The 27,784-nt window shown below is 36.3% G+C and overlaps 1 protein-coding gene and 1 long non-coding RNA gene across 2 annotated transcripts in view; one reads left to right on the forward strand and one right to left on the reverse strand.

The window, feature by feature from the left end:
- The window catches only part of DNM3 (dynamin 3), a 575,248-nt gene that overhangs the window by 87,741 nt on the left and 459,723 nt on the right, over nt 1-27,784 (reverse strand). Inside the window, exon 22 of the mRNA XM_027046371.2 lies at nt 11,245-11,356. Within this exon, the coding sequence (XP_026902172.1) occupies nt 11,245-11,356 (112 nt within the window). The remainder of the gene's footprint in view (nt 1-11,244; nt 11,357-27,784) is intronic.
- LOC128312962 (uncharacterized) lies at nt 3,491-7,884 on the forward strand. The gene is made up of 3 exons (XR_008293001.1): nt 3,491-3,777; nt 6,117-6,307; nt 7,474-7,884. It is a non-coding gene; the product is annotated as an uncharacterized LOC128312962 (long non-coding RNA).

A 27,784-nucleotide genomic window follows, 5' to 3' on the forward strand; every position in this document is an offset into this window, starting at 1 on the left:
TCTCTTAAATTCCTTGAAATGCCTGCCAAGACAGCGCATCAAATTAAAGAAGGAAATTAAATGTCTACTCTCTAGGACAAACCATGGAGATTACTTTTTACCTGAAGGCCTCTGTTCTGCAAATGACATTCTGACTTACATTTGTGTACAACAAATTAAGGAAAAGAACAAAAACGACCCCCGTTAATGTATGTATTTCTTCACATTCCCAAAACTGATTCAGGAAATCCTAGACTCTTGTCTCCCTCATGAAGACATGGACTTGGAATCCATGGTTCAGGGAAACCCCTCTAAGGAGGAGACAGACTCTACCCTAACCAATGTAGAGTATCACTATGCCAAGAGGAAAACATTTTCAAAAGGAAAAATAAGTAACGGGCCTGTAAGGAAATTTTTTTAGCAACTGTGATCTCCTCACGAAAGGAAAATTTGCTTTGCTTTTTAAGGAAAAATAACAAAATACATATAACTGTTCAAAGAGAAATGTGAACCTTGGTGTTTCATTCCATCATGATATAAATCTAAATGTGCATCTATTATAAAAGTTTGTTTTCCTGGAGTTTACAGGTTTAGCTCCCAAATTCTAAGCATAATCTAAACGCGGCCAAAGCAGATCAGTTTAGTTGTTATTGAGAAAATCAATAGTAAAGTTGTTCCATACACCTCAGAATATACATGTGTGGATGTGTGTATGGATGTGTGTGCATTACATCTAATGTACGTGGGAAGATGAATCCATTCATCCTGTTCATCTAAAGAAACATTAATTTAGCAGACTTCATTCTCTTTAGAGTCTGGTTAACATGATAAATAATAAAATGCCATTCCATAAATAAACAATTAGCCATTGTGAGTCTAAAATGAGTCACCTTTTGCAGCTGGCTCACGTATATGGCAGGCAACAAGTTAGGTATGTTGCCTTGGGGACAATTCAGAATAAGCATTCCAGAATTAGAGGGAAAAAAGAATCTCATATTCTCCTTTTGAAGACTCCAGACCTATACTCTGGAGACAGCACAGCTTGTATTCCAGTGTTTTCCATTTATACTGAAACTCTAAGCTAAAGGAAAATAGCATGCAGATGTGCTGTTTGTGATTCGAGGAGGCTCTTTCATGCCAGAGTACATGGTCAGTATAATGATCATATTTTAAAAGTATTAGCATTACATTTTTTCACAACCTATCACTTATTCCTAACATAAACAATGAAAAATCAAGGCCTAAGGGCAATAAATACCAGCACCTCCAATGTAGCCACTCTTCAACTAAAAATCAAAACAGTCAGGGCTTGCATCTTTAATGCTCTTCAACTGACACTCTGGCACCTGAAGATACTCCCTCAGCATTAGACCAGGTTTTCATGATGCAGGTGGTGGCTCCAGGTGCCTGAAGACCCTCTAGGATGAAGGCGGCTTCCTCCTAGAAGCTCCCTTATGAGCAGCAGCCTTACAATTTGGGGGTTTTAGTGCTCACTGCATTATAATTATTTGAAAATCAGTAAACTCTATTAAACTGAACACTGCCCAGAAGAACTTGACCAAGCAAGACACAATAAACGGAGAACTCCTGCTATGGAGAAGTGTTTTCTTTGGGGAATTTTACAAATGCCTTTAAGTCATCAGTGAGTCACTAGTGAAAGAGGCAAATCATAAATGCTTTTCCAGTGGTCTAAGGGTTAGCACCTCCCCCCAAATGTCAGCAGCTGGTTCCCCGATCTTCAGCATGCACAGGCTGGGTATTCGTGCACTCACAATTAGCTCGTGGTACTTAACAAACAAACAAGAAATGCAGCATATGAAATTCTAGATAGAGACTCAATGTAAGTGAACAGACCAGACCAGACCAGACCAGACATGGTTATTATTCAAGAGCTGAAATACATTATATGGTATAAACACTAAACTGGGGGGGTTTATATTTTGTCCAAAGGTTTTTTTCTAGTAGTGGCAGTATTAGGTAGAATATTATCCTTAACTTTGTGTAAGAAATCTCTAATTAATTTCGTAAGCTACCTGCTATATTTAAAAAGTGACCTATTAGTGAGCTGAGTTCACCACCTTGCTTCTTCACAAATGCCTATCTTGTACTTTTCTTGTATTATTTTTAACTTTATTAAATATTATTACTTGGGCCATAAGTAGTTATATCCAGATATAAATTTATAAAGTGACACATTTTCAATACCAACCATTTACTTCAACGTATTCCATAATAGCACATTCCATCAAATTAAGCTGCAAGATTTCCCACATTTGTTTTACATTCTATATGTATGGCTTATGAATAGCAATTTTGATGAATTCCAGCTGCTTTAGATATGCAGGCAGCCCCTTATAGAACAGATCTTTTCAATTCTTATTGTATTCAATGAGGCCCATTTTATTAAGTGGGCCACCTGGTAGGATAAAAAACACTAATAATTCTCCACAGAAAAAATGAAAAACAAATCACCCTGCTAAACTTAAGACCATCTTCCCTAACTATGTTACTATCATATAACTAATATAAGTGAGAAGGAGTTCTAATCCTTTGGAAGAACTGAATTTAAATTTAAACAAGCCAGCAACCTTATGAATGACTCAATTGCTCGTTTATCTAATTACAATAACAACATTAAGATAATTTTCACCATTGGTGTGTGTTGCCTGGTCTCACAAATCTATCGTGCACACTCAGTCTCCTCCTCCATCCCCCACACCCTCCCACTTCCGTCCAGCTGGAATACATCAGGGTGCAGAAGCCAAGTCAAATGTGAACCCCACCCTCCTCCATCCATTTTAAGGCACCTTCAAAGCCAGAGCACTGATCTAGTTCAGTTTCACCAGCAAAGCCAGCCATCCTGCTATTTAAGACTCCAGTTTGGGGTTTTTATAACTGCACATTAACATGAGAGCTTTGATTTTTGGTCAGAAACTTCAGCTGCACTGGGTTTCATCAGACTGTTGTACCCTTTCTGCAGAAGAGTCCTTATTATTAAATCTTCATAATCTTTGCTCTCGGTGTCGACCTCTTTCCTCATACCATCAACCTTTCTGAACTACCATTCAATAACCAACCCTAAAGAGCGTAACGTTTCCCTTCCAAAAGGTCAAAACGGAACCGCCATTATGCATGTTTTCTCCTTTGCACACCCTGTATCATTTGTGCACTGTCGCAGACAACAGTCATTACAATGTGCACAGAAACGCTCTGGCCAAGATACATGCAGCGGGGGAGGTGGGGTTGGAGAGAAAGAGGAGCTGCGATAGGACAAAGAACTTACTTTGTTGTTCCCCTGTGCACGTAGCCGCAAGGAAAAAAACAAAAAAGAAATATGTTAAACATAAACTTATTTAAAAATTGTAAGGTTTTTCATGCTAGAGCAAAATCAAAACAAATAATTTAACTATTCACTGACATCCCAGACACACACACAGCACCCCGAGCTCATGGACAAGTCAAAGAATCCACTTATATTAAATGAAATCATGTATTTATAACAGTAGAAAATTATGACAGAGATTTCCCCCCTTCTTTCTGCTCGGAATCCTTGGAGTATGGGGACCTGGCCAAAAAGCACTGGTTTGAATTGGTAATAAGTGAACTGTTAGCATGAACGGCAAAATAGTATGTCAGCTTGCCCTTTCCTGACAGCCCCTCCTCCAACATGCCAAGCAGTGGAAAATTTCATCAGCCAATGCATTTTTAAACAAACACTGCATCCTTGGTTTCAAAGAAGGTGGAAAAAGAAAGGAAAAGAGAGCAGAGGAAAGGAGTGGGTGGTTCTGGGGAGACAGGGTAAGCAGACCAAGTTACGACCTCCATCTGTACCATTCCTCTACTTCATAAATTATGTGTTTTGTCTTGGGTTGGCATGGGAAGTGAAAGCTGTATAGTGGGGATGTGGCCAAAATAAACACTGGTCCACATTCAAGAAAATGGGTCTGGAAAGGTTAGTCACAAAAAATGTAGTCGTTTCTAAAAGAGACACTCTGGATAGAGACACAGAGAGCAGCCAGCGACAGGCGGCGGGCAAATGGGTCTCCTGTTTCAAACTGGAGCTGCAAGAGTATGATTTATATCAAACAATTTAACGCACATATGGCTTAAAAAAATAAAATGGTGATTCATTACTCCCAGGGCAGCCGAGTCCTTGCAGGGTCAGATCCTGTGGGGAAGACGTGATGGGATATGGGCAGGGAACAGATCTGAATTCGTCTCACAAGGGGCCCAAAAGGAATTTCTTGCTGAGATGCGGAGTTGAAGAGAGCTGGTAGTAAACTGTGTGCATCTGTGGAGGAGGCTGAACACAGGCTGCAGTAACAGGTTGGGCTGGAGATCTGGCATTTACTTTTAAAAGAGGATGTGGAGGGAGAAATACTCCACACAGAAATTTTCAGGAGAGGGGCAATGCCAACTGGTGACCCTGGGGAAATGTCTAATCCAAGGACCATCACGGCCATCATATTTAACAATGATATCAGTTTAAAGACACCGATACAATAGTGTAGAGAAGCTTCTTGGCATTGTGAGTTGCCATGATATAACTGTTAACATCACTGGCTTCTACGGAGACATAAATAACGGTATAAGAATGAATGAAGGGGGGAGAAAAGAGTCTCTGTAAGGAATCTGCCAACCGTTCAATAATGCAGTAAAGATCCCCACAGAGTTTTATCAGGAATAAAATACTATTTTAGAGAATAACAAGACCCCGGTTCTCCAAAGAAGTGCAATATTGCTGAAAATACCTCAAACAGATGGAGTTTATTGAATTCCACAGCAGTGCAGCTTTTGATCTACCAAATAAGTTTCAGGAGTTCAACCAAGTATTTTTGCACATTAGGGAATGACTGGCTTCTCTGCTCAATGGCAGATGGTTCTGTTTGTGGTGGCAACAGTGATGTCACAGAGTAGGGGGCCTTGATCCTTAAATATGAGAAACATCCAAGTGGAGGACATGGTGTGGCTTTGCCATTTCTTGTTTCCTTCAATCATTTCCCAATTGTCTATTCTGAGAGAGGCATAACAGTCATGAATGGTGAACCATAAATGTTTTATAATTCCTTCCACTACACCGTGTGGCAACAGTTTATGTTTAGATCACAGCAAGTACCTCCACTGAAGAAAAACTAAACTCTTCAGAATTGGTCATGTGGCCGCTCGATGTTCTGTGGGAAGCACTGCTGAATAAGCTAAGAATAAAGTGATGTGTAGTCAGACTCAGCACGGGCATTGTCAGTCTTGTGTTATTAGATGGCTGAATAAATAAATGCATAGGAGTGGTCATCCCGTACTAATAAATATTTACGGAGGTCTGGGGGCATTCCTCTTCTCTCCCTAGAATGACACAGAGACCCTCCCCCCAGTTGTTATTTGCCACAGAGAAAAGTTCAGTTTTAGAGTCTATCCAAAAGGAATTTCTGAAGTCCCCAAAGACTTCATTTATTGAATGCTTTCAACTTCCAGAGCAGTCCTATTAATTATAACTGGGAAAGTCTTGAATTCAGGGGTATATGAAGTTTCAGGTGTTTCACTTTCTACTGCCATTTTTCATCACTTAAGAAATCATACCCTACAGGCGCCTGGGTGGCTTAGTTGGTTAAGCTTCTGACTTGGACTCAGGTCATGATCTCACGTTGTGAGTTTGAGCCCTGCGTCAGGCGTAGGCTCCGTGCTGATGGTGCAGAGCCTGCTTGGGATACTTGCTCTCTCCTTTCTCTCTGCCCCTCCCCCACTTGTGCTTTCTCTCTTTCAGAATAAATGAATAAACTTTAAAGAAAGAACAGAGGGGCACCTGGGTGGCTCAGGTCATGATCTCGTGGTCCATGGGTTTGAGCCCCGCATTGGGCTCTGGGCTGACAGCTCAGAGCCTGGAGCCTGCTTTCGATTCTGGGTCTCCCTGTCTCTCTGCCCCTCCCCCACTCACACTCTGTCTCTCTCTCTCTCTCTCTCTCTCTCTCTCTGTCTTTCAAAAAATGAATAAATGTTAGAAAACATTAAAAAAAATGAACAGAAATCATACCCTCTAGGGGAGGACCATCTATCTATACAGTCAATGGAAGTCTCTTAAGAAGCTCTGCAGTATTTAATTTAACAAATAGGCAATACTGAATTTGCACCAAATTTATTTCCAGGGCATCCGCTACTCTACAGTTGGCTGCTTTCAGATAGCCAGCTGGCCAGTATCTGAGGGCAGGCTTGTGAATTCTCACTTTCCCTGACAGCCCCTCGGGCTCACTCCTGACTGACAGATTTCTAAGCCAGCCTGTCCACAGGGCAACATGACCCCTGTGGACAACAACAACTCTGCTTCCTTAACCAACAGGTAAGGAAATTCTCCCTCATTTGCCTAAGTCCCACTAATCCTTTGCAAAGAAAAAGTAACTACTAAACTGGGGAGTGCAGCTTCATGGACCATTAATGATTTTCAGCAATAATAATAAAGGCTATGTGGCATTGAACACATTCACTCAGTTGCAGGCACCAAGCTAGATGTGATATGCAATAGTTCTCATTCAATCCTATAAAATCACGCAGAGGAAGGTATCGTTATTTTGAGTTTGAAAAAGAATACACAACTGACGAGTTAAGTAACTTGCCTGAACCACAGGGCTAATAAATAGAAGGACTGGGATTCAAATATGAGATAGATCTGACTTAAAATCTACTTCATTTCACTGCACACAAAATGTTCCAAAGAATTTGGAATCCTTTAATGTTATTTATACTTTCAGTCCTACTATTAGCTGACAAAACTGTGCCAAAAGATCAGTCATTTTTTATACCTTGTTCTTTAGATTTTAATCAAATTTCCATTTATTTGTATTCACACTTACTGAGGCATGCACATAAATTTTTACTATAAAATAACTTTTAAAAGTTCTTTAATTGTAGCCTACAATACTGATACACACACACTTTTTATCTGTTTCATCGGTTTAAAAAAAAGAAACCAAACCAAAATACTATTAACTAATTCCATTAGAAACATCTTTAATTTGAAATTGTACAACAATTTAATTATTTAACAATATAAAATTTTATAGTGGTTATAATTTCAATTTAATGACCAAAGGAAATAGAAGTTAAAGAAATAAAATTCCGCTAAACCCAAATTCAGATTTACGTATATCTTTAAAGTATTGTGGCTTCTCAAAAAGATCAGGTGACTGGTAGAATGCTAAATTCGTGGCTCAGAGAGGTTATGTGTAAGTTCAGTGTCATATTGGGAAACTGAATCCAGGATGCCTCATTGAGGGTCACATATTATACTGTTCAAATAAGAAGTCTACATTTTGCTTTGGATCCAGAACGATTAAGGGGCAAAAGGTAATTAGAAAATCCACATGGGAATATAGATGGGCTGTTGCATTTTATATATTCGCTATAGTTTCTACCACATTGTAATTATTTAGTTGCATCCCTCATTTCCACTAGACTTGAAACTCTTATAAAGTAAGAACTGCATGTTTTTTATATTTGAATTTCTAGAGACCACCATAATGGTGATGGATGAAGGGAAGGAAGAAGGGAGAGAAGAGAGTGGAAGAGGAAGAAAGAAAGAAAAAAAATCTGTAGAAAACTCCAAAAGAAAAAAACAGGTAATAGAACATTATGATATGAATGACATAAAAATATTCTTCATGTGGACATTATAGAAAAGATATAATGGGGAAAAGCGTGTAATAAAAAAGTGTGCAATCTTAGTTGGAAAAAAAAATGTATCCAAAAACAAAATGTGGAGGATGGCTGTTTATCTAAATGAGGCTGAAATTACACAATTTTTAAAAATAATCTTTGTAGATTTTTTCCAATAAAAATCTTGTATAAAAAGCAGAAAGTTTTGAGTCTTGACTTATGTCCATGTATGACAAATGTTTCATTATTAGAACAGAGATTGATTTGCTGTCGACTCAATGGTTTATTGATACAAAACCCAAATGACCCTCCAGAAGTCCTAAAAATTTACTTACAGAGAGACATCTGTTACTAGGTTAATCTGACTTTTTCATCAAATCTAAGTTAGGAATAACTGTAGCTAAAAGTATCCATCCCTCCAAATCTAAGCATGTTCACGAAATGAATGTTTACATAAGCATTCTACTTAGATTGCTTTCAGTAGTTAGCTGCCATTTAAACATCTGAAAGTCAAGCAATCATGTAAAATAACCTCTACAACTACATGGTGCGTAAGAAATGCAAATGTTGTTTATGATGAAAACTGAGAAAAGCAATGTTCATGGCACACTGCCAAGTTTAATTTCCTGTCATGTCTTTGGCATACAGTAAAAAACCCCTTTGTCTTGATCGTCCAAGCAACTGTACCAAAACTGTACTTATAAACAGAAATGATATTAAAAGAATCAAACAGATCATGTGGGACAACCCTAGATTTGCTTAAAATTGAGCATTCTGATAAAAAATAGCAAATGTTTCATTGAGCGTCTTCTTTCTGTAGAGCTATGGATACATGAAAATCCCAATTTATAAAGACAATTCACCAGGGATAGGTAATTTTGCTTTGCCAAGACAGTTTTCCCTCATAAGAGATGTATTGCATAATTTCTTTAAATACCAAAATTGTCTAGTATATTTAAGATAAGTTTGGCAAAATCATGACTGAAGAAAACATTTTCACAAACATTACAATTGCATGGTAGGAAGACACACACACACACACACACACACACACACACACACACACACCACTAATATATAACCAATATAATATTTTATATAACCAATTTTCTATTATTTGGTAGATAGAAAATAGCATAAACTATTTATGATCTCACTGGGCTACATTATAATATTTACAGTGTTTTAGCTCTCATCTTAGTAGGCTGTGATGAAAATGATAATTATCATCATCATTATTATAAATATATATTTATTTATTTTAAGAAGGGGGAGGGGCAGAGAGAGAGAGAGGGAGAGAGAGAATTTCAAGCAGGCTCCATGCTGTTAGCACAGAGCCCAATCTCAAGAGTCTAACACTTAACCAACTGAGCCACCCACGTGCCCCACCATCATTATTATTATAAATAAAAAAAGAGTGCTTGCTTGTGTCCACCATATTCAGTGCTTTCCCTGCATTCTCTCACTTTATCCTGTCAACCAAGCTGTAGGGGACTCTTGCTATTTCCATTTTAGAAATGGGAGTTTTGAAACCTAAAAAAAGCTAGGTAACCTTCCTAAGATCTCACAGCTTCTATGTGAATTTCTGGAATTTCAGTCTAGGTAGTTTGACCTTAAAGCCTGTGCTTGAACACACATGCTCTACACCTTCTCATAGTACCCAGCCTTATAAGACTTTTAAAAATGTAAATCTTATGTCACTAACTGGCTTGAAACCCTCTAATGGCTTCCCATCTCACTCAAAATAGAATCAAATACTCACCACTTCCTTCAAGGCCAATACAATCTGCCCTTGACCACTCTCTTGGAAACTATCAACCTCTTCTGTCCTCCCTCATTGTGTTCCAGACTCACTGATTTTTTGCTGCTCCTCTAAGACACTGAGCTGGCTTTGCACTTGTTAGTCCTCTCCACAAATATTCTTCTTCAGACTTCCATTTCATTTACTCAACTCTTCACATGGGGCCTTCTCTAATCATCTTTACTAAAATAAAGCTTGCCTGCCCTTTTCTCACTCTCTGTCCCTTTAATATTCTTTATTTTTTTTACAGACTGTATCGTGCTCTTAAAATCCCACTATATAGTTATACAGTTATCCATTCACTTGTTTAATGTCTGCTCCTTGGGGGTACGACCTTACTGTTCACCTCTGTTGCCCTACTGCCTAGAGTGGTGCCTGGCAAAAAGCGTGTGCTCAATACGCTTTTGTGGAATGAATGAATTAAAAATTAAGTATATGTCCATTTTTAATACAGAATGTTTGTGAAATTGAACACACTACCATCAATGGATAGGGAAGAGTAATAAGAAATGATCAGAATTAACAACAAAAGTAGAAGTGGTACTCTGATTTTACAAATGATTTCTCATGTGCAGTTTTTAGAGTAGCATATAGCTATGTAAATATGTATGTACACAACTGATAAAATTTGGACAATTATGGAAATCATATAGATACCTCTGTACTTGGATATCACTAGGAAAGGGGCTTGTTGCACTTCACATGGGAGAGCATAGGGTTTTTGTGGGGGAGGGGTCATTGTTTTAGGTGCTAACCAGACAAAGGTAGGTTGGGATAGGGTTAAGAGGTCTATGTGTGAGCTAAATAACATCAATGAGAAGAACATTTTGGCATAAATCCTCAATCACTTACCTCTGGAACTTGGTTAAATTCCAATGCAACCTCAGGGATGTGGTCAAGTCTAAAGTTCCCCTAGAGACGCCTCATTGCCACTGCCCCCCCTCCCCCCACCACCGGTGCCCATATTTCAGGCTCTCCTGAGAAGACTCTTCGTATTTGGGGCCTAGAAATGACCTGACTTGTCCTATAAACTGATCTAGAGCCAAGTAAGCACCAAAAGGTCAAGCTGGACTAAATCCGCAAGGCTGAGTCTCTGAACTTTTGTTCTGAGCAGACACCTGGATAGTGCAGCATCTCAAGGGGAACAGTGAGTAAGCAGTGAGAGCCACTCATTCGCAGAGTCTGCTTAATGGTGTGTGTACATATGTTGGGTGGGACTTTTGAAATTTAAATCCAGACGTTTTCCAAACAAATTCTGTTTATTAACTTGAACGAGAGAAGTGACTTCAAATACTTGAAGTGTATTTATAAAGATAAGTAGGAATTGCGATATAATGTTTTTCTTCTTTCACACTCCAAATGCCATTAATCAGAATTTGAATGCAGATATAATTTTGGATTCAGGTACTACAGACATAGTGAAAGGAATTTTATAAAAATAAGTATATTTTTAAGGCTATGAAATAGTGTTATGACATGATATATATGCCATGGCTATATGAAGAATGTTATAATCTACTATATGACTGCTGGGACAACTGTGGAAAATCATAAAAAAGCCATATAAGGAAAATAAAATTTTAAATTAAAACAGAGAAACTCTCTCTGTGTCTGAGATTGGATATATTATGTTTTATGGCAGAGTAGGACATTTTCTCTAACAAGTATATTGATAAACTTCTTAAAATAGAACCTAAGGGAGAAAAAGAAATATGAAGCGAATTAAGTCAAAAGAGAACTAGTTTCTCCAGTATACAGTATGTAGAATTATGTCTTCTTAAACATGGTTAATAATTGTAAAATAATAGTTATATGCAACTTACTAAAGATTTATCAGGATAAACCCCAGCTCTTAGTAGAGATGCCTTCCAGCTGTCCACATCCTCCTGTGAGTCACATGCCAGCTCAAGGAAGCGATAGTCTTTGTATACATTCCTGGAATTAAAAAAAAAAATCATACTTTCAGTTCTGAACCAAATTCAAAATGATTTTATATCGCTGCAGACAACGATGATACAAATGACAGTCCACGTGGATACTTCTCTGATAGTCACTGGAGGAAAACAAAAGCAATTCACTGTATTTAAAATAATTAGCACATTCCTATATTATTATATAATCCTTTTTAAACTTTAAGGAATTCAGAGCCCCTTGTACTGCTAAGCAATAAACAGTGAAGGAAACGCAAATGCTCTCAATATGACACACTGGATGCCAAGTGAGAGGTGTTCCAGGGGAATGGATTTGCTGTTGCCTAGTGATTAATCGATTTTCTGAAACTATTTTATGTCTAAATGGCTCATAAAACTGTAAAAGGTATGGCAATAATCTTACAAACTTAAAACACTAAATTCGATTCAAAACAGAAAGGCTCATAGACACTGTGAAAAGAAAAAACAAACATCAACCAGTATTTAACAGAGTGAAATGCCTATAAAGTGCATATTTACAACTGGGACAATCTTGTAATTTTCTTTCTTTTCCTAACAATAAAAGGATACATAAGACGAAATACATGCCCATTTAGAAAGATTTGGAAACTAGATAAAAGTCTAAAAATGGTGACAATCATCCATTTTCCACTGTTGATAAACATTTCTTTATACTCTTGTTCTATCAATGTTTCACACAGTTGAGGTCTCCTCTACCCACTTCTGTCTCCCTTTCTCTCTCTCTCTCTCAATTTTGTGTCTTTATTACTATTATTACATTATGGCCATTTACTTATGCCATTACATCTTCATAAACATCAAATTAGAATGGTATAATATTCATTAATATAAATGTATGATAATCTACTTAACTTCTTTAAATATTAGGTAATTAAGTAATTTCTTTTTTTATAATCATAAATAATGCTTAAGTGAGTATTTTTATCCATAAGCCTTTCACATCTACTAATATTATTTTCTGAGGATGGATTCCTATAAAAAAGTTACAGGATCAAAATTACAGTCATTTTTTAAGATACTCATATGCATTATCAATCACCTTTCCAGCAGAGATCATCCAATTTACATGGATATTAGTGGTATACAAAAATTTAAAGTCTTTTTCTCTTCTTATTCTATCCCAAGGTATTCTCACTTATGCCTAAGAGCCTTAGTTTATACTGAAACTCAGATAGCTAACAAATTTATCTCTTTTGCCCAGGACTGCCCTAGATTCACAGTGTTTACTGACTCCTCCACTTGAGTATCTCAAGGGCACATTGACATGAATGACTGAATTGGTGATTTTAACTTGACTTCCCTACCTTCCACACTCTTATACCCTCTTTCATAAACCACCTAAAAGTGTACTTCCTGTACGCTGACCACCATCTCACTGCCACCCTCCCTCAAACATTACAGTAGCCTCCTCACATGGCTCCTTTAAATTTGCTCTCCACACTTGGGGCGCCTGAGGGGGCTCAGTCGGTTAAGTTTAAGTGTCAGACTTTAGCTCAGGTCATGATCTCACAGTTCGCGGGTTCAAGCCCTGAGTCGGGCTCTGTGCTGACAGCTCAGAGCCTGGAGCCTGCTTCGGATTCTGTGTCTCCCCCCTCGCTGTCCCTCCCCCACTTGTGCTCTGTCTCTCCTTTTCTCTCTCAAAAACAAAACAGTGTGGAGTGCTCTCCACACTGAATCCTCGTGATCCCCTGAAAATGTGAATCAGATATTTTTACCCATGGAGTAAAACGCTCCATTAGTCACCTGCTTTTAGGGAAGGACTATACTCTATCATGGCCTATAAAACACTGCAGTCTGGCCCCTTACTGTTACCTTCCTCTCCAGCTTCTTTTCACACTCTGCTCTCCTTTGCTTTTTCTGCTCCAGCCATGCTGACTGTCTTTGGCTTCCTCAAATGTGCCATGCCTACTCCCAAGGTCTTTGAATACACTGCTCTCTGCCTGTAGTTCTTTTTTTCTTCCCTCCTTGCACAGTTAATGCTTATTCTTTCTTGGAATCTCAGATCATATTTCTATTCACCTTTCCTTCACATATTAATTACAGTTGTGAATTCAGAATTATAGGAGTTATTTTATTTATTTATTTATTTATTTATTTATTTATTTATTTATTTATTGTCTATCTTTCCAACTAGCCCACAAGCAACATTAGGACAGGGAATGTATCATTTTCATGTTTATTATTTTATTCCCAGGGGATTCTGGAAAGATGATGACTTAATTGTGCTCTGCTTCCTCTCCACTTCTAACTTAGGTCAAACACATCCTTTTTTCTTAAGTCAAGCAGATATTAGGACTGGTATTCAGGTAGAGGGTGTGAACTAGATAGTTGTACTTTCTTGCTCTGTGCTGAACAAAGCTGTGGGGCCACAGCAAGAAAAGTCTAAGGCAAGGACCAGCACATAGGAGCTCTTTGGTAGGGCTGTCCTTCAATGATCACAGGATCCTGGGTGTGCCTGAGTTTTCTCTACCCTAATGCAGAAGAAAGGCTACCTCCTGGTGTCTCAATGGGTAACTGGCAACTTGCATATTTTGGGCCATGATGACTGAGATGTCTGTGCCCTCCCACCCTCATAGGACCAGTCCACTTGAAGTATCCACCAGTTGGACCTGCGCCACAATGAACAAAGGAAAATAAAAGGACATCTAATAAGGAGGTATAATAGCCAGAGAAAGCATGAATGAAGAGAGAAATCAGAACAGTATATCAATACAGAACTGTCAGGGGAAGCAGAAGAATAGTATTTGAAGAGGTAGAAGTACAACAGTAAGAAAAAACTTCCTGGAACTAGACAAAAGATTTTAAGTTAAAATATTTAGTAGATGGAGGAGAGGATAATGAATGTTGAAACCAGAACTGGTAGGGTTCACGATCTGGTAGGAGAATTTTAAAAACTGAAAAGAGAGAGAAGTTATGAAAGTGTGGAGGAAAGACCCAGAACATCTAACCTGTAAATAAAAGGAGATTCAGAAAAAGAAAAGGAAGGTGAGGGGAGAACAATAATTAGAAAAAGAAACTACTGTTTATAAAAGAATCTTATCCTGGTTTTTAGAAAGATCTGAATCTACACATTTTAAGGGCTGTTTCATGTATACTTGATGAGCAAAGATACCACATGGACATATGTTAATACAATTCTTGAGCTCTGAGATAAAGAAAACATGTTCAAGTCTTCTGTAAAGAGACAGCAAGTTGCTTAGAAAGAAGAAAGAATTAGACTGGCACTGACTGAATGCTCAAAAGGTAGAAGGCAATGAAGTAACACTCATGGACTCTTAAGAGGCTGCAGAGACCTACAACTGGCTGGGCTATCACCACACACCTCACCTGTGGGAGTTGCCTAAGCAGGGATGAAGTTACAACAGCACCAAATGAACTCGCAGAGCGTGTTCAAGATGGGGGAAGACAAAGAGGAGAAAAACAGTGGTGAGCAACAGCACTGGCGACATCCACAGAGTCAAATAAAAATAAATAATGATAGCCCATCTGAGAATATGCAGTGTAAGGGCTATAGAAAGACTCTTAAAGTAAAAGAGACACACTGCAACAGGAATTCAAATAGTCTAAAGGTTGGGGGAGGGTAGGAGGAAATCAAAAATGCTCCCCAGGTCTTCTCTGATGGGTGCAGGCGCAGAGAGTAGGGCAGCAAAGGGATCCCAGGGGTCTCACTGTTAAAAGTGGGTGTGGGGGGAAGTAGGAGAAGGAAGGGTTTGGAGGAGAAATATTTGGTAATTTACCTCCTGGAATAATAGGGCTATGCACTGGTGATGAATGTAAATGTTAATGAAATAAAAAGTACAGAAAAAAAGGAGAAATTAATAGCCTTTTGATCAAGTAAAAAAAATTAAAAAAAGGTAACAAAATAAGAAATTTTAATAAGATGGCAGGAATAAATTTAAGTATATTAATTATGAAATTAATGACAGTAGACTGAATTCTTTCAGCTAGTCAGTTAAATTAGGTTTATTAAAGTTACATATTATTTGGAAAAATAAAGAAACAGGCAAAAAGAAATCAGGCACAAAACAAAGAAATACAAATTCAAGAATGGCAATATTAATAACAGACAAGATGGAATTTAAAAGTACTGAACAGGATAAGTAGTTTAAAAGCACTAAACAGAATTAATAGAAATATTATTATACAATAGTATAAAACACAATTTGTGAAGACTGGAAAATACTCATAAACCTTTTTTGCACCAAGTTACATAGTAGGTAAGGAAAGGAAGCAAATGCTATTAAAATTGCAAGATGAACTTGTAGTTATTATATGTATGCAATTAGTTAAAATATAAATATAGAAAAAAAAACTAATATGACTGTTTTCAAGTTGTGCAAATGTAACGGACCAAAGTAAGTAAGCAGATAGAAGATAAAGATTTTTCATTAGCCATAAAACATTTACAAAAATCACTCTTACACTTGCACCTACACACATACACAATGCCAACCTTAAGAAACTTTTAAAAAGAGAGATTATATAGATCACATTCTTTAATCAAAAAATAAAAAAAAGAAAAAGAAAAAAAAGAATTTCTAAAAAAAGAGACCAAAAAAACCCCTTAAAACATATTCTTAGATAATCCTTGTATTACAGAAGAAACCAAAATTAAAATTACAAATTATTTAGAAAGCAATAAAAAATATAAACGCATTGTATGCAACCAATGGAACACAATGAAGGCTACCGGAAAACTTAAGGCCTTAAATATTTTCATCATTTAGAGAGAGGAGGAAAAAAAGTCAATATTCAAAAAAGAGTTGATATTCATCTACGGGGATTATAAAGTTATGATAAAAAAATAAGCCAAGAAGAGGAATTAACATAGATTAAAACCTAAATTAATAGGAAATATAAAAATAACATAAAGGATAAAGACATCCACAAGAATTTTCCCCTTAGAAATAGATAATATAACACTAATTAAGGGAGAAAACAAAAGTATACAAGATCACAAATAAGAAAGGATAGGATACATAATCACAAATAATCGAGGAGATGGAAAAAATCAAATATTATATGCAAAAAAACCTATGGCAAAAGTAAGAGCCTAAAGGAAACCAATAATACTCTAAAAAATATAAATTACCAAAATTAACTCAAAACCCAAGTGGCTTTTACAAAACACTACTAGGCTATACTTCCAATAACTTAGATATGGGAGAATATTCCATTCATGTTAGGAGAAAGCCTATAGACAACATAGGAATACATTTTTTAAATTAAGAAAATGGAAAAATCTTAATGAATAACATAAAATAAGATCTTCATAAATGGAAAGTCATATTTGACTGTGTTGTTTTGATTACTCTATGTTGTTAGGTCTTACAAAGTGACCAGTGCTAGTAGGTATTCAATTAATATTTATTGAATAATGAATATCATCACACCCATAAAAATACTGACCATCATCCTTAAAATACCTTTACAAATTTTATAATATAAAAGTGATTTTCCATCAAGGTTTAATATTTTTGCTAAGGGGGTGGGCATTTTTACACATTTATGCCAGTGATATTCTTTGTTCTGATTTCATTAAGACATTTTTTTGTCTATTATTGGAATGATTTCTTTGAATTTCCATTTACCTGACATATCTTTGCCCCTTCTTTTACTTTTATCCATTTGCTTTACTGTTAAAAAAGATATATTGGTTATAAATGCCAACAGTATAGTTGGGTTTTATTTTTCATCCCAATCTGAAAAGCACCGCCTATGATTAGGAAAGTTTGAATCATGTTTATTTCTTGCCATTGCTGTATGCTTGGTTTTAGTTTTGTCATTTTGATAAATGCTCCTTACTATTCCGTTGCATATGTTGATTAATGAACTGTCTTTTTGGCTTCTATATTTTTTTAGTGGCTTTCATTTCTACAAGTAAATGATTATTTTCTTTCTTTCTTTCTTTCTTTCTTTCTTTGGAAACTAATTATCTTTAGGTCTTCCAAATCATTCCTGAGTTCAATTATATATATATATAATATATATAATATATATAAATTATATATAATATATAAATAAATATTAATATTAATATTAATATATAAATAAATATAAATAAATATAATATATATAAATTCCTTTTTGAGGAATTTAGAAGTATTTACTTCCTGCCACTTTATCTCCTGCATTTGCTAATCTACCTAGAAATACTGACCTAGAATATTATTTCTGAATTATTGTTTTCACATCTCTTTAAGAATCTTTTTGTTTTTGTTTTAGTATTTTATTTTGTTACACTTAAGCAATTATTTAAATGGAGCTCTATATGTTTAACTTGAATAAATATTTATCATCAGGCATTTTCCACCTGGACTTCCCCATTTGTAAATTCTTACTTGGATTCACTTTTTGAATTGGCTTCAAAGTAGAGTTGGCTATTTGGATTTTGTGTTGGCACAGTATCCACATTTCTTTCATTGATTCAGTAAGGAGAATAGAAGTTTCTTTTCGTTATCTTTCTGTTTAGCTCCATTTTTCTTAATCAAGGTAAAGCATGCAGTGGTTACTCATAACATTTCAATCCAGTTCGCTCCCATGAGTTTTGCAAATAGTTGATTAACATTGCTACTTTCCATCTCCGTTGGATATAGCAATGGATGGAGAAGGGTAAAAGAGAAGCTTCTAATTTTTCACTGTCTTAAAAAGAGAAGTCATCTCATTTAAACTCCATTAGCCCCTGCAAAGTTGGTAATAGAGCTGTTTTACAGTTAGGAAACTGAGATTCAAAGAGATTAAGTCAAGATCACATAGCATACAAAAGGCACAATGTGGGCCAACCACAGTCCTTGGCATATGGCCTCTGCAAAACAAATATTTGTCAAATGAATGGAATGAATGAATAAATGAATGAATGAATGAACAAATGAACCATGGAATGAACTTGGACTGTGTTTATCTTTAAAACCAACTTTTTAATGTTTGATAGAATCCTTACCTTTCCACAGAAAACCTAAGATAAAGAAGTTTGAAGGGACAAAACACAACCAGCAGAATGAGTACTTTTAATTAAAAGTGGGACATATTTAAAGGAAATATAGTCTCCAAGTACGAAGGTTTATTGTTGAAAAATTTGAAAGGTCGTATCTTTGCTACAGGGCAGAAAGGATAATAGATTATCTTGATAGAAGTCAAAATTCACCAGTTTTTAATTTTCTAATTACCTCTACCATAGCTTTTAAGCTACTACTTAAGTTTCCATTTGAGGCATTTCCACTGCACAGTATGACTCCCTTTAAGATGTAAAAGGTATGGGGAAGGCAAATCTGGACAAATGCCATGGGGGTTCCTGGCCAGCTGGAAAGCACAGAAAGTAGTGAGGGTGCAGACTTTCCACATTCTCTAAGCAGATCTGAAGAATTCAGCTTTGGCCCATTGTCATTGACCTTTCTCCAGAGTATTTTCTTTCAGGGGCTCTTCACATGGAAAAATCTTGATTTTTTTTTTTTCCCCTCAAAGGATAGCCAAATTCTTGAGAGGGAAAATAATTATCTGGTTGAAACATTAGAAGAGGGTCAAAGGCTTCTGGTGGCTTTGGCTGCTTCATTTTTACCCATTTTTGAAGCCTCATGTTAGGCTGTGTCTAGACATCCAAGAAGAGTTGGATACAGGTCTAAAACACTGAACGGAGCTGATTTACTGGAAGTCTCATAAATTCTGTGGATGTAGCTTCCAGGTTCTCACCACATGCTGTAGCTGTATAGATAACCCACAGCAATTTGTACTGACTGAATTTTTTTGTTTAGTCTATTTCAACTACCATCATGCAGATATGAGCTTCTGAATGATTTCACTACGAAATCAAGCTTAACTATGTGTTTTATAGTTTGAAAAATAAAAGTTACCTCAACATTAAAAATGAGCATGAGAAATTTTATCCCATAGGTAAAAGGTTTTTAAGTGCTACACTGAAGAGAACATGACCACATGATGGGTCCGTGTTTTGATTAGATGTATAACTTTCATTTACATGTCCTAAGAATGTCTTTAGGTATTAAAAATATAAAGTTTAATTTGTTTACCTATGGCAGCTCTTTAAACATCTGGGACCAGATATTATCTGTCCCTCAAGTCTTCTAAGTCTCCAAGCTGACCTTTCTGCCAATTTTTTCAAATGTTTCTCATATGAGGACATTTCTAGATAACACAACACTCTTATTACCCTTCTGTGGATTTGCTCTATTTAAAAAGGACTTTCTGAAAATGATGTGCCCACAACTGATCACAAATCTCCTGATACAATATTATCCAGATGGAAGGAAGAAATTTGGTGGAATTTTCCCCTACTTTCTGAACAGTAAACTTTTACTAATGTAAGCAAATAGCATGTAGTAGAATATAGTAAAGACCATGAAAACACCTGTTGAAATCCAGACTGTGCCATTAATTATCCTATATGACACTGGGTAAGGTAACCTCTCTAAGTTTTAATGTACTCATCTATAAAATGGGGAAGATAGCATCTATCTCAGGCTTATAATGATAATAAAATAAGGTTACAAGTGTGACACGCTTATTTACAGTGCCCAGAATCAGGTAAATATGCAAGCAAAATATACACAATACAAAAACTACTATTATTCATTATTCTGACGGCCTTTAGGTCCTTTGGGCTTGACCTCCTATAAAACCAGACTTCTCCTGTACTGAATACGTACAGACTTTAAAAAAAAAAAACATAAAGTATAATTTATATTTGGCATTATTACATTTCATTTGGTTAGTCTGGCACATTTCCCAATTTGCTCAGATGTTCTGAATTACAATTCTGGCAACTATCAGATTCACAATTCTTCTGGTTTTGTATTATCTGTATATTTATAATAACAAAATATTCCCATGTCATTATCAAAGATATACTATAGAACTAAACAGACCTCAAAAGATCCCATGCCAGAGTTAATGTTCTGCTAACTGGTACCCATTGGTATCAACAGTAAAATGACACTTAATCACAAATCCATCATATTTGTACTACACTACCAAGTCATGTCCCTCTATTTTCTCTCATGTATATTCCAAAAGAGTATATCAAGATCTAATTACATATCTGCTAAATTCTATTAAAAAATTGAAGTCAGTTTGGCTCAACTTGTTTTTTAAGATTTGAAGCAAGTTCCTACTGACCACTGATTTCCTTTCTAAATATTTAACTATCAATTTTACAATTAATTATCAACTTGCAGAGCAGGGCACTGATGACAAACTCATCAATCAAAATTTCCGTTTGGTCATCCTTTTTGAAAATCTGAAAAACCACCTCCATTGTGGGCTTTTACTGACCCACTGATCTATCATGTTCCCACTCATCATCAGGTTCCTTATGTCTTTACTTCTGTGCAGACTTAGTTCAGTACTATAACTACTATCTTGCAAACCTTTAACTCCCTTTCCTGTGTTTCCCTTCACCATTTTACTTACCTAATAAAACTCTGACTGAATTATTTCCTTACTGAGTTCCTACATCCAGGTTTCTAAATAATGCAAGAGAAAAACTATACAATTGTGCTTATTGCACTCCAAATTTATAACTACAAATATCAAATGGGCACCTAAATTTCCCAGACCTCCCTACTATAATTCTGTAGTCAAAATGGTTTATCACTATACTAGATAATTACTACATAACTTTTCTTCCATTAAATCTATAATATGCCCTTTGCCACTAACACTTGGCTGATAATCTTGCTTCATACTTCATAGGAAAAACATACACAATCTGATGAGAATGATCTATATTCTTTCCACCAAATACACCAGACTACCTGCATTTGCAACCACAGACTCTGTCTTTCTCTTGTACAAGGAAAGGCCAAAACCTCAACTTATATACTGAGTTCCCTCTCTTCTAATGTCTTTATGAACATCCTACAATCATTCCCTTTTTCTTTTACTTCCACAATTGCCTCTTTTCTACTATTGGATCATTCATATGGCATAGCAAGCATCTTAAAACACACACACACACTTTCTCTTGACCCTTTCCACACCCTAAGAATTGCCCCCATTTCTATTTGCTTTTACAGCAAAACTCCTTGAGTTATCTTGAATCATTTTCTCTATTCTCTCCTTTATCATTTCTCCCTCAATTCCCCCCAGTGAGATTTGTGATCCTACTACTTTATAGATACAGGTCTTATCAAGGTCATGTGATCTACATCTTCCCACAGCAAATGTTCAATTCCCTATCTTCATGTTACTTTGCAGCATCTGATATATTGACCACTCCCTCTGTCTTCAGTCATTTTCTTCTCAAGACTTCTGTAATACCACACTTTCCTGACTTCCATACTTCTACATCACTGACTATAGCTTCTTAATCTCTTCTGATGTCTCCTCTTCTTTTGTTAGACTTTTAAATTCTGGAGTGCCCCAAGCTCCTTCAGTGGTCTACTTCCCTCAATCTGTGCTTTTGCCAAGGTGATCTTCCCTATCTGGGAACCTTAAATAGTATTGACATGAAGATAACTCCAGATCTTTACAGACTCCTATATCTAAGCCACCATCTTCTCTCATTTGGATGACATCTCTTTGATATCTTTCTTGCTCCACTCTCCACACAGAAGCCACCATGATCATATATTATATCCCCACACTGTTTAAAATCCTCCAATGACTGTGCACTGTAAGTAGGAAAAAATTCAAACTTTTAACCACTGATTTATCTTTCCAACCCTCATCTTCCCTTGTTTATGCTCCTCCAACTGCAATATAAGTTCAATAATGGAACTTTAAATGTTCATCAATGTATTTCTGGCATTTACATCATACAGTAGGTACTTAATAACATTTGTTGGCTGACTGGCTACTATTTAGGCCTTTTGTCAACATCCAAAATACTTCAAAGACTGTTGACAATGAATTAATGATACCAAGATGGTACATTATCATAAATTATGAATCAAACCTGTAAATTCAATAATACTAGTTTAATAAAATAGGGCTCAGAATTATTTTTATATCTTACAGAAAATATTCCTGATTTCTTGTACTGAAGATAAAAAAGCGCTGCACTAAAACTAGAAATTATGATAAAAGTTAAATTATGATAAAATTTCCAGTTAAAGTAGAAATTATGATAAAAGTTAAACCACAAAACCACTTAAAATAAAGTAAAGCTTCCCCCAAAACTTGTGTCAAATTGCAACTCAAAATTATAATAGACATTATTTACTAAACACACAAAATAACATTACTCACTGGATTGAAACTCAGAACATGCAGCCAAACTTTTATTCAGAGGCAAAATCACAGTCATGTATGTTTTATTATTTAAAAAAAAAGGCAAAAATACATAGCATTGACTTTAAGGAGTTAGAAAATTGGAAAACTAATCAAAGCAGAATACAGGATATAGTTAAGTTAGGACCTAATTATGGAAAATTAAACTATCATTGATAAATTTAAGAGTCTATTCTTTGATTAATCAAACAATGAAACAGCTCTGTCATATATAGTAAATATAAGATAAAAATAATCAAAATTAGAGATGATACATATGATTTAACAAAGAGAAGATTAAACTTTTTAGAGATGCTGAGTATACTTTTATGATAGTGGATTTATAAAGTATCAATGTTGGATATAATTTCTAAAACAATATGAAATCATAATTATAAAAGCTTACCTGACCAATATCCACAGGATAAATTGGAAACAAAATTAAAACTTTTATTCAAAATAGTTCTGATCTCAGAGAGTTTTATTGGTCTTTCTTTCCAAATTTTAAGAGAAAGATACTTTTATGCAGGTCATGTCAGAAATATTAACAGACCAGTACACATTATAAATCTCCAAGAAATAAACCTGTTATGCATGACTCACCAAACTCACTTGACCCTAGGATCCTTTTTTCTTTGAATTTATCATTTTTAAGGCCAAATTTTGGGATATGTTCCTATAAGCCAATCTCACTTAGAAATGAAAATATAAATCTTTTAAAATATATATTTGGAAATTGAATGTCACAAAATTTTTAAAAATATGAACTTGAATAGCCAAAACAATCTTGAGAAAGAAGAACAAAGCTAGAGGCATCACGCTCCCTGATCAAAGCTATATTAAAAAGTTGCAGCAATCAGAACACTATGGCATTGGCCTAAAGATAACAGAAATCAATGGAACAGAGGAACTGAGATCCCAGAAATAAGCCCACATATATATGGTCAATTAGTTTATGGCAAAGGAGCTAAGAATATACAATGAGGAGAAAGGACTTAACTAAATGGTGTGGGTAAAACTGGACAGCTGCATACAAAAGAATGAAACTGGACCACTATCTTGCATTACACACAAAAATTACTCTGAATGGATTAACACTTGAATGCAAGACCTAAAACCCTAGAAGAAAACATAGGTTGTAGGTAGCTATTTGACACTGCTTTTGGCAAGGATTTTTTGGATTTGACAACAAAACTGTATCAAACTAAAAAACTTCTGCACAAAGGTAACCATCAACAAAATGAAAAAGCAACCTACTGAATGGAAGAAAATATTCACAAATCATATATCTGGTATGGGATTAATGTCCAAAATATACAAAGAACTGATAAAACTCAATGGCAATAAAACAAAATGATAATCTGATTAAAAAATGATCAGAAAAGGGGTACCTGGGTGGCTCAGTTGGTTAAGCATCCAACTTCAGCTCAGGTCATGATCTCGTGGTTCATAGGTTAGAGCCCCACATAGGGCTCTGCGCTGACAACTCAGAGCCTGGAGCCTGCTTTGGATTTTGTGTCTCCCCTGCTCTCTGCCCCTCCCCTGCTTGCACTCTGTCTCTCTCTCTCTCTCAAAAATAAACATTTAAAAAAATGATCAGAAGATCTGAATTCTTTTCCAAAGTAGACATACAGATGGCCAGTAGGCACATGAAAAAGTGCTCAACATCATTAATTATCAGGGGAATGCAAATCAAAACCACAAGGAGGTAACAATTCACATCTGTTAGAATGGCTATTATCAAAAAGACAAGAAATAAGTGTTGGCAAGGGTTTGGAGAAGAGACAACCTCTGCGTATTGTTGGTGGGAATGTAAATTGTTGCAGCCACTATGGAAGACAGTATGGAAATTGCTCAAAAAATTAAAAATAGAACTATCATATGATCCAGAAATTTCACTTCTGGAATTGATCCAAAGAAAATGAAGACACTAACTCAAAAAAGATATATGCACTTCCGTGTTCAATGTAGCATTATTTAGAATAGCCAAGATATGGAAGCATATATTCCTCTGCACAGGGAATGGGTGTAGGGGGGACAAAAGATACAAACTTTCAGTTATAAAATAAATAAGTCATGGGGATGTAATACACATCATGGTGACTATAGTTATAATATTATATTGCATATTGGCAAGTTGCTAAGAAAATAAATCTTAAAAGTTGTCAAAACAAGAAAAAATATTTTGTAACTATATATGGTGACAGATGTTAACTAAATTTATGATCGCTTTGTTACATAATATCAAATAATTATGTTGTACACTTGAAACTAATGTAACGTTATATGTCAATTATACCTCAAAAGAACAAAAATCCAGCTACCACGACTATGTAGGGTTTTTCCTAAAAAAATGTTCTATAAGGAGTTCTATCAAGAGACCACTTGCATTCAGCACCATGTATAAGCCGACCGCTCACAAATCCCAGAGTTCCCCTCTAAGCTATAGTTGCATTCTGGATATTTCTATTTTCAGATCTTGGTTTTCTCTTAGATCTTTCCCTCTAAAGTTTCCTGGTATTAGTAAATGATATCTCTTCCCACCTAGGTGCATGTGCTGGATACCTAGGTGTCGTTTCTGACATCTCTTTCTTTCCCACCTCATTTCCAAGCAATCATTTCTGTCAGTGCACCCCCTAATAAACCTCCTTTACTCCATCTCCACTACCTCTGTGTACGTCCAGGTGACCATCACCTTTCACCTGGATGGCTGCAAAACCTCCTAACTTATGTATTTGCTCCATTCCTCGTCTCCATTCTACAGTCAAACATGACCTCATCAGTGGCTCCTCACTGCATTAGGATAAAGACCACCAACCTCAAAATGGCCTATAGGGTGGTAAATGACCTGGACCTCTTGCATGTTAGACTCTAGCTGTCAGTTACATGAGCACACAAAGCTTCTTCCTACTTCAGGGTCTTGGTATATACTGTTTACTCTGCCTGGAACAATCATCCCTTCTCCCTTCACCTAGTCTCTATTTTTAGTCTTCTAGTGTTAGCTTTAACCACTCCTAAATTCCCCAAATGCTGGGGTCACTCTATTATAAATTCTCACAGAAGTTGTCATTAACAGTTGTAAGTAAGTAATTATTTGCTATCAGTCTCCTTCCTTGTACTGTAAATTCCACGAGAGCAGAGAACATATTTCTCTTGTTCACAGAACTTAAGTATAGCACCCAGTACATAGAATATTCTCAGTAAATAATTGTGAATGCATGAAGGAATGAATGACTGAAGCAACCACCAATGACTGAATAGCTTAGAGCCCTTCATTTCCTTAAAATATATTTGTCTTATAAATTTCATATGTTGAAAAATAAAAATAAAAATAAATTACTTGAGAGAATTCCAAAAAAATAAAATAAAACATATTTGTCTTTGGCTTTCAAGATCAGCCTCAAAGATCAGAAACAGGGAGGCAGAGAATCTCAAGCAGACTCCCCGCTGTTAATGCAGAGCTTGAGCTCACAAGGTTGAGATCATGACCTAAGCCAATACCAAGAGTCAGAGGCTTAACGGACTGAGCCACCCAGATGCCCCTCAATGCAACAATTTTAAATTGGAGTTTGGCTGTTGTCTATTGACTCAAAGTGTTATGATTCATTGCCAAAGGGACAAGTTCCTTTAGCCTGACTTGACTTGATAGTCAGTCTTTCGATACTTCCTTTTCTCGACATAGTAAAGAGCTAATTAATTAATTAAAATTTGAAAAAAATTTTTGTTTTAGTTTTTAAGGAAAAAAATATTTTAACACATAAGAGCGTTGCAAAACACATTTACTGTAAGTGCAGCTGCAGAATCAGCTGAGTCACCACCAGTCCTGACTTTCTCTGGCTGCCAATGGCCACAGCGCCAGGTCTGTGTCAGCGTTAATCACAGTCATGAGCGAAGAGCTAAATGTGTGAGTTTTGGTTGTAAGTGTGGGGTCTTATTTATGATGAAAAAGATCATAAAGAAGGCAGATTACAATCTAAGCGGTGGAAATTCTTACGATGTAGAATATTTAATACCTAAATATTCTTCCTCACACCCAGATGCTAATGTAATGCTGATGTAACATAAATTAAGAAGGTATTCAAAGTAAAAATAGGAAGGTTTGCAGTGACTCGTTAGTGGGAACTTGATCTCCTGGCTTCTTGTAGGGCTTTTGGCTCCTGGCCTCTTTTCTCCAGACTTCATTGTTTCCTCCCCAAAAGAGGAGAACTGACTGGTTTGATTAGTGAGTTATAAAAGAGAAATTGAGCAAGCTTGCGCCCGCAGGACACATGCATTTCTCTCCCGTTCCAAGAAGCTGTGCTGAGTGCTGCCCTGTGGTGGAGGCCTGTGGTTGCTCCGCTGGGGCTGTGATCGCTGGGGGCTGAACTATTAGCAAGACATGTGGCCACAGATCTCCAGCCGTTTGTTCATGCCTTATCTGCTTGTTTCCTGGGCCTCTGAGAACAGCAACAACAGCACATTTAAACTAGAGAGGGCAAGAAAAGTGTGCGATTTATTGACCCCTTAAAATTCCAACAGTGAGGAGTGGCTTTGAAGAAAGGGTACTGGATTTGGTTTCGGATGGGTTAAACAGGAAGTGACAGAAGGCCTTAGGAGTGAAAATGCCCAGTGGGCAGTTGGGGATGTGGAACTGGTGTCTCGGGATAATGAATACTAAGCATACTACATGTGGCTGTGATGCTGGGTGCCATGTGAGTTTGTTTATTTTATTTTAATATAGCTTATTAGCTTCGTTAAGCCTTTTCCCATAGGAGAACAACCAAACAGCCACAGGTCCTGTGTCCACTTGGGCATAACCAATAGCAGGCAAATGAGCCAGTATTACAATATCATTAAAAAAAAATTGTTGTTGCAATCCAAACTTCATTTAGCCCAGAGCAACGAAAGACTTTAGAAGGGAATAAAAGGCAACTGGTGAAGAAAGCAGAGAGAGAACCACAATTATTCTCAGTCTGTCTCATTTATTAGGTCAGAAGAGGTTGTGGTAATAATGATCTGCTTAAGCTCAGCATTTCTAAAATCTGACCCCTCCACGCCATGCCTTATCATGCGCTAGGAAAGATTGCTGCCCAGTCTACATTAGCCTGGCCTCATTCCCTTCAGCATTTGTTATTTGAGAGTCACCCGCTGTGGGACCTTTCATTTGAGTTACTGAATAACTAATAATAATTATTATTATATGAATTTT

Source organism: Acinonyx jubatus, chromosome E4 (assembly GCF_027475565.1).
Source record: "Acinonyx jubatus isolate Ajub_Pintada_27869175 chromosome E4, VMU_Ajub_asm_v1.0, whole genome shotgun sequence".
Lineage (NCBI taxonomy): Eukaryota > Metazoa > Chordata > Mammalia > Carnivora > Felidae > Acinonyx > Acinonyx jubatus.